The 14,535-nt window shown below is 50.3% G+C and overlaps 1 protein-coding gene across 12 annotated transcripts in view; it reads right to left on the reverse strand.

Annotated features, from left to right (window-relative positions):
* Nucleotides 1-14,535, reverse strand: part of CUX1 (cut like homeobox 1) — a 348,486-nt gene that overhangs the window by 27,331 nt on the left and 306,620 nt on the right. For 9 of the 12 annotated variants that reach the window (XM_043454963.1, XM_043454969.1, XM_043454964.1 and 6 more), the window contains 2 exons: nt 12,288-12,476; nt 5,031-5,295 (listed from right to left, as the gene is read on the reverse strand). The exons of the other annotated variants lie outside the window; for them this stretch is intronic. In XM_043454963.1, the coding sequence (XP_043310898.1) occupies nt 5,031-5,295; nt 12,288-12,476 (454 nt within the window). The remainder of the gene's footprint in view (nt 1-5,030; nt 5,296-12,287; nt 12,477-14,535) is intronic. 12 annotated transcript variants of the gene reach the window in all.

The following is a 14,535-nucleotide window of genomic DNA, read 5'->3' on the forward strand; positions in this document are numbered from 1 at the left end:
CAAGTCAGGTCATGGTTATCTGCTACACAGTTTTTTGCTCCATACATAGGGTGAACTTTGACCCTTGTCCTGAAGCTGACCCCTGAACCAAAGCTGCAGGGGTAGGCCTGAAGCCCTCCCAGAAGTTCCCAGGAGGTCACGGAAGACTATCCTCCTTCCTGGGGGCTACTTTGGGAGCCTGTGAAATGGTAATTCCCACGGGCACTTTGCTAGGAGGATGAACCTACACTTTGCTGGATTTCAAGCCCCTTAACAGCTAAAAAACACCCACTAGGGTGAACACTCAATCCCATTCCACCCTGACTGGGTAGTGGGGGAGGCTAGATGGGCAGCTAAGGGTTTGGTCTGATCCAGGCCACAGGTCCATCATGGACTAACTGGAAGTCCCAGGGGAAGCCTGGCCCAGAATGGAGCACAGGCTTTTTGGAACCAGGCAAACTGGATTTGAAATCGGTTCACACTTGGTTTGAAATCTGGCTTGTCAATTACTAGCTACAAAACTTGGACAAGTTCCTTAAGCTTTTTGTGCATCAGAAAAGTATGGAGAATAGTGTCTTCCTTGCAGAGATGTTATGATTAAATGTTGGGGTTTTTCTGTTGTCATTTTCTTTTTTTTTTTTTTTGGTTACGCCACATGGCATGTGGGATCTCAGTTTCCCAATCAGGGACAGAACCCATGCCCCCTTGCAGTGGCAGGACGGGGTCTTAACCACTGGACCACCATGATGAAATATTAAATACAGGACACAAGGTAGACCAAAAAAAAAGGAACTATTTTTCTGTTTTAACCACCCAGCTGCCTTTTGAATAACAAAGTCCTTGTCATAAGTGCCAAGGCTGAGACAGAAGGGCTGAGGGATGGGGAGGGATAACTTCATGTCCAAGACCTGGGATCGAGGCTGTGACCCTCACTGGCTAGACTGACATATATGACATTTAAACATTTACACGTATGACATATAAAACGGGGCTGGCAGCGCTGAATTCGACTGTAGGTGGGAGGAAGTATGAAATAACATCTATATAGCTCTTGGCTCAGGGCCTGGCACATGTTACATGCTTAGCAGATAAGAGGCATCATCCTTCTCAGCCTAGATTAGTCTCTGTGTCCCTGAGGAAGATTATCTTCTGGTCTAGAAAGACCAGGTCCCAGAAGCAAATCTGGTTTTCAGACAAGTCATGCAAGGCTGGCAGGATGCTGTGGCTTTTAGGGCTTGGAAGTTTCTGCTCGGTGGACCTGTTCTCCAGGAGACCAGGTGTCCTGGGCTATGTTGTTCTGGTGTTCCTGGGTAAAGGGTCACCTTAGAATACTTCTGATGGCCTTAGGGTAAAAGGAGAAGAGGAAGTAAAGTTCTGTTTATTTTTTTAAGGGGGTAAAAATCAACCCCAAGCATTTACTCCCTAAGGGTTCGAGTGGTGCAGAAAAAATGAAATCAACTTCTGTTTAACTCCTGCGGAAAGAACCTAAGAAACTGCCTTCTTGACCACAGGTCCTTAAAAATTGGTGTATTATTTCTCTAGGATAAAAATCTCAAAAGTGAGATGTCTGGGCCAAAAGATCTGTGCTTATTTAATTTTGATAGAAACTGCAAAATCACTTTCTAAATTATTAGTAATAATCCACTCCCGTACAAATACTATATTTCTGCCCCTTTTCTGCATCTTCAGCAGATACTGGGACACTTTCAAAGTTTTGCCAAGTGGTAACAAAAAAGTGGAATGTTGTTTTTATTTTAGATTTCTAAACTATTTAATCTAATTGATCATTTTTTCATATATTAGCAGCATCCATCTCTTTTCCTATGAAATGCCTATTCATATTCTTTACTAATTGTTCAGGAGGATTTTAAAAATTCCTATAAAAATGGACAAAGGAACACTCTATTACATGTATTGTAAAATACTTTTTCCTAGTCTTTTGTGTTTGTTTTGGGATTTTGTGATATCTTGAATCCTTTCATTTTCTGCTTTCATATAGTCAAATATAGCTATTTTTGCTAGATGGTTTTAGGTTTTCCTATATTTCTAATCTTTATAAAAAAAATTCTTAGTACAAAGTAATAAAAATATCTTGAAAAAAAAACAACAACAGGGATTTCCCTGGTGCTCCAGTGGTTAAGAATCTGCCTGCCAAAGCAGGGGACACAGGTTTGGTCCCTGGTCCAGGAACTAAGATCTCATATGCTGTAGGGCAACCAACCCCCTACACCACAACTACTGAAGCCCAGGCGCACTAGAGACCACACACCACAACTAGGGAAAGCTCACAGACAGCAACAAAGAGCCCGTGCACTACAACGAAGACCCAGCCCATCCTAAAACCATAAATAAACAATAAATAAAATTAAAAAAAAAAAAAAAAAGAAACTGCTTTCTTGTTTAGGAATTAAACACATTCAGGGATGTGTGCTGAGTGCGGCCGTGTGCTCATCCTTATGTGAAGTGCTATGGGACCTACCAGGTGAGCTGGTCTGTCCTGAGCATTTAAGGGAAGAGCTGAAGCCGTGGAGAGACGGCTGGCTCAGCCAGAATCTCTGCACTTTTCTTTTGGGTGGCCTTAGGGGAGGGACTTCAGTTCTTTGGGCTTTATGCCATTCCTAGTGACCTGATGCCACTTCTTATTCAACCTATTCTGTGACTTATAAAATTCTTCTCTAGTTCAGTTCTTTCAATACCCTGCACACATCATACCACTTCTAGGATATTCATCCAGATCTCTGCAGGTGAGACTGATCTCTGCCCTTGGTTCTACCACTTGCCTTACCAGTCTGCTTTGTTGTAGAGTGTATTTGACAGCATTTATTGAGCATCCATCTACTCTAGGTCTGGATTTGGGCTCATGACTAAGCTTTGAGGTTCCATGGCTCTTCTTCCCATCTCTGCCTTTTCTCTTTATAGTTGGATTTGTTTAAATGCTCAAATCAGGCATCTCCACAATGACTAGCTGACCATCATGTGATGGCATTTCCATGGGGGTCAGGAGGCCAGCTGGGAAACCTGGAGAGCATGTGCCCTGGCCAGGAGGCAGTGACTGCCTCTCAACTGGGGCCTGCAGGGTGATCTGGGAAAAAGGTGACTCCCAGCAGGGCGGGGCGAAACGGCTTTGGAGATGTTTTGTGTGACTGACAGCTCCTTTACCCAGATTTTCATGCCCTCCTGTCCAGGGTTAGCATACTTCATTAAATTGGATGTGACTTGCAGAAGACTCGAAAGTGCACATTCAAATGCACCTCTGTGTCTGGAAAGTGAAAACAGGATTGCATAACACCTGGCAAGGAGAGGCTCTGGGGAACCTCTGCCCACACTTCCATTCACTCGATTTCACTGTACTTGTTTACCGCTCTTGACGTTTCCTTTCATGTAGAGGGAGCTCCACTCCTGCAACTGCTGACCTCTCTCTGCCTCTGTTTTTACCTGATCGGTAAATTTAGGAGTGAATAAGCTGGTTGTGCTCAGCTTATGTACTTTCTTTGTCTTCTTGGGAGCCAGCCCACATATGGTGAGGCCTGCCTGGGACCAGTGCTGTCTTGATGGATAAACTGGCTTGGTTTTAAGAGTCAGGTAGCAGGTCTATTGGGCTTCCCTGGTGGCTTAGTGGTAAAGAATCTGCCTGCAATGCAAGAGACCTGGGTTCAATCCCTGGGTTGGGAAGATCCCCTGGAGGACAGCATGGCAACCCACTCCAGTACTCTTGCCTGGTGAATCCCATGGACAGAGGCGCCTGGCAGGGTATAGTCCATGGGGTAGCAGAGTCAGACACGACTAACTCGACTAAGCAGCAGCAGCAGCAGGTCTATTTGGCTCTCACACTAAGCTATTGTTAACATAGCCTTTGTTGGTGATAAAGGTATTATTTTGGCTCCTATCTAATATTTAAGCATTTTCCAATTTGTTCAGAACCTGGAAGTTTTGCTGGGCCCTGTCAGAAACTCCAGCAGAACCTATCTGATGAGGCAGGGCCCACTTTGAGACACAACTCCTCCCTCTAGCCCCTGGCAGCCTGTGATCTTCTGTTGCTTGCTGCTTACCTACACTGGCTCTTCACAAGCACCTGTCACCTTGGTATCACCAGGAGCACCTACCCCAGTTCTGTTGAGCCTGAGAAAAAATGATGTTCTGACAGGAACCAGCAATTGAGATGGCCATATACACGGCATTCAGTGGGCCTGATTCTCCATCAGACCACTGAGAATTCTGTCTCTAGCAGCAGGGACTCTTGGTTATACAGGTGATCAACAATTCATTACCTGTCAGTGGATTTCCATTATCTAATCCAAACATTTTACCCTGTTCCTTTTTCTACAGGAGAGCGCTGGGCCCTTTCCTGCTCAGGTAAGTTATTTAACCCCTCTGAGCTTTATGTTCTCATCTATAAAATGTGGACAAGACTGTATCTTATATAGTTGTGAGGATCAAGTGATACAGTGCTAGTTAAAACACATAGCTCAGTGTCTGTGGACCTAGTAGATGCTCAATAAATCTTCAAGAACTCATGACTTTCCCCAAAGAAAGGGTCTTACACTAATTCATTTATTTAATTACAAAATGAACCAAACTAATTTGGAAAACAACACTATAAAAGACCTTGAGAAAGCATAAGAAAATCACTAGATACACGCTCACTCTTGTGGAACCAAGAATGACTACACTCTCCCCTTTTTTTTTCAACTATTTTTTTTTTTTGGTCATGCTGCATAACATGTGGATCTTAGTTCCCCAACCAGGGATTGAACCTGCACTCCCTGCTGAAAGCACAGAGTCAACCACTGGACTGCCTGGGAAGCCCCACGCACTGTTTAAACGACAGCACTAAGACGAGACTTTTTCTGGTTACAGAAGACATGGACTGTCTCTACCTGCATGACTCTCCATCTTTGGGAGTTTAAGATGCCAATAAAAAGAAAAAGCCAACTAACTGACTGAACACCAAGTTCTCAGGCCCCAGAAAGCCCTCCCACGCACAGTGAATGGCCGCTCTCTCTCTGAGGGCTCGCAGAGCTGTGACTGACTGGGCCGAGAGCAGGACGTACCTGTAATTGTGGAACCAGTTGATGACGGTGCTGGTTTTCAAGTTGAGCTTGGTGGCGAGTTCTTCGATGGTTTTTGGTGACGGGTATGGCTTTTGCTGATATGCTCGTTTCAGAGCTTCTTTCTCTTCGGGGGCCAGCACTACTCGGGGTTTCTTCAGCTGGTGCTGGGGCTGGGGGCTGGCGCCCTGGCTGTAGTCGATGCCAACGGATGGGGGCTCGCAGGGCTGGCTGTCGCTGACCGAGCTGTGCCGCCGCTTCATGTAGGCTGAAGGAGGGAGAGACGTCAGACTGAGGGGTGGGCCCAGCAGGGAGACCCGCCCAGGCCCCCCAACACCCCTGCTCCACGCCACACCATCCACTCCTGGTTACTTCTGCGTGGATCATGGCAGCTCCCTGCTCTTCTGAGAACATCTCAAAACACTTGGACTAGAACTGTTCTGAAACCCAATACACACTCATCAAGGACCTGCTCTGCTGTAACGGGAGGTCCCTGTCTGCTCCTGCATGACTCATGGTTCAGTAGGGACACCGAGAAGTATATAGAGAGGTGACCCTAACGGGGTGTGATAAGGGAGGGCACACAGGCACCCCACGGCGGGGGGGGGGGGTCTGAAGGGGAGTACTCAGCCCTGCCTGGGGAGGGCACGGGGGAGGCAACCAGGGGACATGATGTTTGAACTGAATCTTGAAGGACAAAGAAGGATTAACCAGAAAAAAACTGGCAGTGAGATAGAAGACGGTAGGAGGCCACTTCAGAAAGCAGGAATACTGTGTGCAGAGACACAGGTAGGAAACGGCATGGTCAGAGTGTGTCCTGTGGGTGCGTGCATGCGGGGCAGGGGGAGTGGAGATGTTGGACCTAAAGCTGGAGAGAAGGGTGGCCAGGGGAGGCTGCAAGTTTGGACTGTCCCTTGAAAGCAGGGGGAAGAGACACAAAGATTCAATAAAGGGAATGAGGTGATGAGCTCTCTGTTTCTGAAAGGCTGCCCTGGCAGCGGCTTGGAGGATGGAGGGAGGGGGAAGCACTGGAAGGAAGATGCTCAGTGGGGAGGGAAGGAGGATAGAGATGTAGACGAAGGAAGTGGTGACGGGGTTGGAGAAAAGCACACGGATGGTTGCACTGTGAGGGGCAGAACTGATGGGGCTTGGGGACCGACTCAGTGAGGGACCAGAGCAGATGGAGCTGGGGACAGCCCCCTGGCCTCAGGCGTGGGAGGTGAAGTGGGCGCTGGTGTCATGGGACTGGGTACCACGGGAGGAGCAGATTAAGGGGAGAAGATGAGGGGTCATCTTGGAAACGTGGAGTCTGAGGGCTCTCTGGGTCATCCACAACGAGATGGTCTGTAGGCAGTTAGAAAGACAGGTGTGGAGCTCAGCAGAATGGTCTAGGCTAGAGAGAGGAAACTGGAACCACTAGAATAGAACTTGTAGTAAAGTCAGTGACCTTGATGAACTGACAGACAGAGAAGGGCACAGAAGGAATCTTGGAAAACACCCACAAGCAGAGGATAAGCAGGAAGAAGCAGCTGTGAAGGAAGCAGAAAGACGGGAGGCCAACCAGGAGATGGGTGAGGAAGGGATGAGTGGGGAGGGAGGGTCCCCGAGTCAGTGCTGCAAAAAGCAAAGTCCGACAAGGATCCAGGATGTCCTGGTGCCGAGTGATTAGGGCGAAACTGGAGACCTTGGTGAGCAGATACAGTGGAGCTATGAGAGGAGAAGCCAGACTTCAGTGGGTTTAGTAGTGAACAGGAGGTGAGAAAGTGGAGGTAGTGGGCAGGAGTCACTATTCTAAGAAGCCGAGCTGTAAAGGAAAAGTGAGACACAGGATGGCTTCTAGATGGGAAGTTCAGGGTTGATGGCGGGCCTTAAAAGATGAGCGGGAGCTGATGTGTCCAAGCTGAGAGGGGAGGAGACAGAGAGCTCCAGGTGAGGGCGAGAGGGAGGGCAAAGGGGGGTGGACACCCAGACGCACTTACAGGGACTGAGGTGGGGAGAGTTGATGGCCTCGGTTTTCTTTATGAAGTACGAAGGCAGGAGGAAAGGCAGCTCTGAAGAGCTGGGAACAGAGTCTTGGAGAGAGGCGGGTGGGAGACGGTGGTGGGGGTGGAGGGGAGGGATGGTGGGGGCCAGGAGAAGCACAGAGGACCCTGCTGAAATGGGAGAGAGGGATCTGAGGTGGCACCAACCCCTGTGGGTCCCAGGTGCCAAGGCTGATCCTGTGTGAAGACGACGGGCCGGGCGCCACTCCCAGGCTGGGGTTTGCAGAAGGGTGAAGAGTGAAGAGCTGTGTGATGGAGGACTGCAGCCAGTGGGGGTCAGGGGGTCTGGGGGAGGAGAGAGAGCAGGAGAGGGTGCACTGCTGGGGGGAAGCCTGGGAGGGGTTACCCAAGCTCGGGAGGCCCTCCGGGGCCACTGGGATGAACAGACAAACGTGGAAAGAGGGATGGACAGTGGAATGTGATCAGTGAGGAGGCACCTGAATTTAAGCTTTGAGAGGTAGAGCAGTTATGGGTGATGATGAAATCTGGGGAACCAAGGGTTGAGGAGGTCAAACTACTTGAGGCTCGGGTGCTGGACAGGTCAGAGGGGTCATAACATTCCCCTGGATGAGGCAGCACGTGGGTGTGGGGGAAGGCAGTGATTCATGGGCCAGTCTTGAAAAAATGTAGGGAGTGAGGAAGTTGGGGGATGGAGAAGAGAAGGAGCTTCGAGAAAGCCTGTAGGACTTTCAGATCTTGGAGGAGGTGGGGCCTGGCCCAGGAGTGGAGGAGCGGCTGGAGCAGAGCTCAGAGCTCGGGGGTCTCTCAGCCCACCCCGGAAGGCACAGCGGCTGGGCGGAGGTGAGGGGAGGACAATTGCTGTTCACGTGTCTTCACTGTGGAATAAGGATTAGGAGCATCGGTGGGGAGCCGGCAGACAGCAGGCTAAGGGACTTAGGTGCGACTGTCACCTGGGGGTGTGCGGAGCGGGTTGCACGGTAAATGGGGGTGATTCCTGGATTCTGAGTTATCTGCTCTACTAGGGCTGTCTGTGCTTCGTCTGCTCCTCTCTGAGGTTATGCTTCAGGTTAAAAACTGTTTGGACTTCTTGACCAAATGAATCCTCCACAGAGGTCATGCTAGTGAATTAGTTTGGAATATGGTTTGAATATTCCTTAAAACTTCTTAAAACTGATGGGATATGAGTGTGTGTGTGTGCGTGAGCTCAGTTGTGTCCGACTTTGGGACCCTATGGACTGCTGCCCGCCAGGCTTCTCTGTTCATGGGATTTCCCAGGCAAGAATACTGGAGTGGGTTGCCATTTCATTCTCCAGGGGATCTTCCCAACCCAGGGATTGAATCCAAGTCTCCTGCATTGGCAGGCGGGTTCTTTATCACTAGTGCGATCTGGGAAGTCCCAGTGGGACAGGAAAAAGTGTTATTAAATTGAGACAGCATGGAGTGGTCAGGACAGCAGTATCCGTCAGCAGCAGCAGCAGAGGCTAACATCTATCATCTAATCTTCACAGTTATGCTACGGGAGAGAGACCAGTGACATCCCTATTTACAGACGGGAAAGCTGAAGCCTAGAGAGGTTCAGTAATTTGCCAGAGGTCACACGGCTAGTGAGTGTCAGAACTGAGGTTGACCTGAGCCTGTTCTGGGCAGCCCTATGCCCACCCCACCTGGCCAGATGGTGGCCAGTGCCCCCACCCCCTTGTCAGGGTGCGGGAGCAGGGCTGGGCTGTGTCCACGGGCGCTGCGGGAAGCCTGGGAGAGTCAGCAGCACTGACACTCGGGTCTGCGGTGTCACAGAGGACGGTCAGGGCCCCTCAGGAGCCTTCAGGGAGGGGGGCCCAGCCACCCAGCTAGCGGAGGCTGTGTGTGTATGTGCGTGCATGTGCTTGCAACTGTGTGAACAGGTTGGGCTGTCTCATGAAGGGAACAGAAAGCAGAGGGCAGACTAGAGCAGAGAGAGAAGTTTACAAGAAAGAAGGAGAGCATGATAAAGGGAGAAGAAGCAGAGCTTTGTGGAAGAGAGGGCGCAGGGCATCCAAGGGAATCCTGTAGCCTGCACTGCCTGGTACAGAATTTTTAATCTAGGTTAGACGGGGGGCACAACTTATTTTCATGTATTTTAAAGGGATACAAATTATTTTAATAACTCTCATTACTGAGCACTTCTATACGCTGGTTGTTATACTAGGTACATTCTAATCCTTACAGCTGGAAAGTATTCTCTTCATGTTACACATGTAGGAACTTAGGCTAGGAAGTTACTTAAGGTGCCATTCTATGATTAGAACTCAAACAATGGAGAAGCAAATCTCCCCCCAAAATGAATGTGGTAAGAGTCAGAGGCCAGAAAGAAATGGGCCTGGTCTGTTCCACCAGACCCCTCAAGTTGGGCGGGTGACCGACAGTCTATGGAAATCACAGGAAGTGCTGGGCCCGGGATCACCCACTGTTGTATCCGAGGGGTCAGATGCCTCCCACTGGGGCTGGTCAGTGAGCAGCCCCACTGGGGCGAGAGGACAGCGGACCCAGCTGCTTAGGGACTTTGGGATGCGGAGGGGCCTGGGCCCCAGTGGAACAGTAACTCTTCTGGGACACAAGATGGCGCTGAGAGCCTGTGCAGGAGACAGGTGGCGGCCGAGGAGGCCCCTGGAGATCTGTCTGGGGCACCCAGGTGCTGCTCTGCTGGCCCCCGAGATCTGTCTGGGGCGCCCGGGTCCTGCTCTGCTGGCCCCCGAGATCTGTCTGGGGCGCCCGGGTCCTGCTCTGCTGGCCCCCGAGATCTGTCTGGGGCACCCAGGCTGCTCTGCTGGCCCAGCAGGAGGGGCGCAGCAGGGAGCCGTGGGCCCAGGGCTCTCGCTCAGGGGGTGGCTGTCGGGAGGGCGCTGCCTTCTGACAGAGGACGCACAGCTTTAAAGCTGCCTAGGGAAGCTCTGCTGAGTTGCTGAAACCGTGAAATGGATATACTGGGTTCATGATACCATTCTCTCTACTTTTATGTCTGAAATTTCCCAGAATGAAAAAGGAAAAAGTTTTTGGTGTGGGGGGGGGGACACAGCACCAAGACTCTGGAGCTTGGCCTGCGGCTGCAGCCTGTGACAGGGCCTTGGTTGGCCATCGAGGGCAGGTAGGGCAGGAGTCCACTGGATGGCCTTGGCTGGCATGGAAGCCGATGTGTGGGCTTGTGGTCCCAGTGTAGCTGGCACTTGGCACAGGGCAGCAGAACAATCTCAGAGCATCGGCTGTGCAGCCTGACAGCCCAAGTTTTGTTGTTCAGTTGCTCAGTCATGTCTGACTCTTTGTGACCCCATGGACTGCAGCACACCAGGCTTCCCTGTCCTTCACCATCTCCTGGAGCTTGCTCAGATTCATGTCCATTGAGTCAGTGATGCCATACAAACATCTCATCCTTTGTCGTCCCCTTCTCCTCCTGCCCTCAATCTTTCCCAGCATCAGGATCTTTTCTAATGAGTCGGCTCTTCGCATCAGGTGGCCAAAGTACTGGAGATTCAGCTTCAGCATCGGTCCTTCCAATGAATATTCAGGGTTGATCTCCCTTAGGATTGACTGGTTTGATCTCCTTACTGTTCAAGGGGCTCTCAAGAGTCTGGGTTCTTGCTTACACCAACCTGAAATCAGGCAAGTTTCATAATGCCGGAGCCTCATGTTTCCTGGATAACAACATCTGTACGAGATGGAGTGATGTGGGCTGAATGAAGTCTCGGCATAGTGTCTGGAGACAGGAGGCACTTAGGAACTGCAAGCTCTATGGTCACATGAGGACTGGCACCAGAGGCTCTCACGTCTTCTCGGAGCCCAGCTCCACAGAGCCAGAACCAGAGATTCTCATGTCTTCTTGGAGCCCTTTCCTGGTTGGTGAGGACAGCGGTGCTTCAGCTGGAGGTGAGTTCAGGGGGTAGGAGCCTGGGCTCCACCGTGACCCCCCAGCTCAGGCGTGCTAGGCATGGGGCCAGCACAGTCCCATGGGTGGTCATGACGCCCACTCTCTGGTGAGGTCCCCTGCAGACACTGATGGGCGGGATCACAGCTTCCTGTGGCCAGACCAGCAGCTGGTGCCCACTCTCCACACCTGAGGGGTTTATCAGCCATCAAGTGAGCTCGCAGCAGTACAGGCAACCCAGGACTATCCCTTTTAAGGGGCGGCAGGTGGAGTGTGAGCCACGAGACGGGGCAGGAGTTCCTTTCTGTCGTCAAGGAGACCCCTTCGGATTTGTAGCCTGCGCTCAGCATCGAGGGGGCTCCGATGTGTCTGGAGAAAGGAGCTGCTCTCAGCCCTCTGGGAGGCCTTACCCTCTATCAGCCCTGGAGACTATAATAGCAAGACAGAGGTCTGTTCTGCAGGAACTTGCTCTGCCATCCTCCAGGTAGGCGGCCTTCATGGAGACAGCTAACTTCTCTGAGCTAGTCTTATTTATAAATGCATTAAAAACAAAAACATACAATGCTCCTTACTGTAAACTTCATAACGCCAAATGGTTCTCATAGGATACTTTCTGCTAATCTTTTTTTTTAAATAATTTTATTTATTTATTTTTGGCGATGCTGGGTCTTTGTTTCTGCTGTGGGGTCTTTCTCTAGTTTCAGTGAGTGGGGGCTGCTCTCCAGGTGCACGAGCTTCTCACTGTGGTGGCTTCTCTTGTTTCGGGGCAGAGGCTCTAGGGCACGTGGGTTTCAGTAGCTGCGGCTCCTGGGCTCTAGAGCGCAGGATCAGTAGTTGGGGCGCACGGGCTTAGCTGCTCCATTGCACGTGGGATCGTCCCAGATCGGAGATTGAATGCTTGTCTCTAGTATTGGTAGGTGGATTCTTTACCACTGAGCCATGAGGGAAGCCCTACAAATGCATTTTTAAACGATCTCTTCAATAGGATAATATGTGGAAGCCTGCCATGATGGTGCATGTGCAATGAAATGTTGCAATACCCCACCCACCCAGCAAAACAAAAGAGCCAACACCAAGTGGCGTTACTCTCCCGAAGAAGAGAAAGCTACACTGGCCGCCAGGGCGACTGAGGAATTATCAAAGTACCCTCTGGTGCTAAATGTCTGAGGCAGAAAAAAACACAAATCTCTCCAGTCCTCTTAGGTACTCATCGGCAGATGACTGTCAAGAAATCCTTCACCCTGCCTCACAGCCCTTTGGTCATGGATCAGGGTCCCTCATCAGCTCGGTGTGAAAGCTTTAACAGCAACAGTGGGTTTATAAATGAGAAAGCAATGGGCTGGGGCGGGGGCAGGGAGTTACCTTTCTTTTCCATCCGTTTCATGTCCATCAGCTTCTCCACGTTGTTGGGGTCATTCAGCCACAGCTGCATGCGGACAAAGGGCTCCCGTCCCTTCAGACTGAGCTTGTGCCAGGGCTTGGGGCGAGCAAGGAGGTCAGAGACGGAGCCTTGGGTGAGCCCCAGGATGGTCTCCCCAAATAAGCGCTGACCTGGAGAAAGAACAGAACCAAGAGAGGTGTCATTGCTGAGACTCAGGGAGCTGGCAGGACAAGTAGGTGTCAGAGTGAAATCAGAAACAGGGGTTCAAGACCCAGAGTCTTATCAGTTCCGGGTTTAGCAAAAGCAGTTTTTTTTTTTTTTGGCCAAGCTATGTGGCATGCAGGATCTTAGATCCCCAACCAGGCATCTAACACCTGCCCCTGCATTGGGAACGCTGAGTCTTAACCACTGGACCACTGAGGAAGTCCTGAGCAAGCGCTTCTTAGAAGCACTTCCTCAACCAGACTTGCCAACAACCTCCAAGGGTGATGGAGTCAGTATTCCTCTTGCATTCTGCTTATGCACAAGGTTTCTCTAAGAAAGAGTTTTTGGGTTTCAGATGAACCAAGGCCCGCACAACACCTGCTGCGTCTATCAGAGGTGGCTAATCCCAAACCCGAGCTCAGGAGGTTAAGTAGCTCATGGGGCGACCTCTCTTTCAGAGCCTCAAACCGGGCCATCTGCACTGGCTCCTTTCACGATTAGCAAGGTTATCGGGGCTTGCTGAGAAAACAGGCCACTTGACCCAAGGTCACAGCAGGAAAGAGAAGGAGAAATAGCTCCTCAGCTTTATTTTCCTGACAAGCAGGCCATTTCCAGCTCTGAAGTCTTTCCCTGCAGTTCAAGTAGCCTGTTCCCTGGGCTGATCAGAGGGTACTGCGCTCTGGAGAGCACAGTGGCGTTAGGTCTGCAGTGTTCATCAGAGGCTTGAAAGGAAGATTTCTCTTCTCTGAGAGCCATTCAGTTGCAGGTGAAGAGGGGCCAGCACTTTGAAAGGCACACACGAGGACCAGGCACAACTGGAAGGACCTGCCGGGAGGACTGAAAGGCGCCGGACTCTGAGTGGACGTGGAGACTGGGATCAGAGGCCGGTGTCTGGTACCATAAAGCCTCCGGACCACGACACTGGCTCTGCCCCTCAGTGTGGGGTGACCCAGCGTGCATGCTCACTCGTGTCCGACTCTGCGATCCTACAGACTGTAGTCCGCCAGGCTCCTCTGTCCATGGGATTTTCCAGGCAAGAATACTGGAGTGGGTTGCCATTTCCTTTTCCAGGGGATCTTCCTGACCCAGGGATCGAGCCCAATTCTCCTGCATTGGCAGGCAGATTCTTTACCACTGAGCCACCTGGGAAGCCTGAGGGTGACCCTGATGATTGGCTTATTCCCCCTTCAGCTTACATCCTCCATCTGTGAGAGGGAAACACCCCCAACTGCACTCACAGGGTACTTAAAGAAGTGGGACTCCAAGTAAAAGTTTACTGCATGCAAAGTTTTGGATTTGAGAAAATAAGTTTTTTTTATATCAGTCATTTTAACTGAGCCTAACATTTTTACCAACCCCAACATTTACTGATTTTGGAAACCTGAGGTTTTTCTGCTTTTCAAACTCTGTTTAGCCTATAAACATCCCAGGTCCTTACCATTTAAAAAAAATTTTTTGTTATTAAAAGATTAAAAAAAGTTTGGCTGCTCTGGGTCTTCGTTGCGGCACATGTGGGATCTTAGTTCCCTGACGAGAAATTGAACTCATGTCTCCTGCACCGAAAGGCAGATTCTTAACCACTGGGCCACCAGGGAAGTCCCCTTACCATTTGTTGTTGTTACTGTGGTTGTTTTAAATAAATTTTACTTAATTCTAATCTGGCAAGTCAATCTCATTTCATTCCAAGGAGCTTGTTATGTTCAGGAAAGTGACATATATGAACAACTAGTTACTATTTGCTTGATCCACCCCGTTGGTAGTGGGAGGCGGGTGTTGGGGGGAATCAAGTGGTTATTTTCAGAAAATTGTGTGTATTACTTCTAGAGGTTTCATAGCAGCGGCTCTCAGTCATTTTGGGAGTCACATCTGAGAGCATGAGGAAAGCTACTAACCCTCACCCTTTAGAATGCACACACACACACATTCTGCTCTGACTGAGAGACTAACACGTGAACGTGAACACGCCAAGATCCCAGGTCAGATGTTAAGAGGATGCCTGGGTCTTGACCAAGCTGCCTGCTTCAT

The sequence above is a fragment of the Cervus canadensis genome, chromosome 32 (assembly GCF_019320065.1).
Source record: "Cervus canadensis isolate Bull #8, Minnesota chromosome 32, ASM1932006v1, whole genome shotgun sequence".
Classification (NCBI taxonomy): domain Eukaryota; kingdom Metazoa; phylum Chordata; class Mammalia; order Artiodactyla; family Cervidae; genus Cervus; species Cervus canadensis.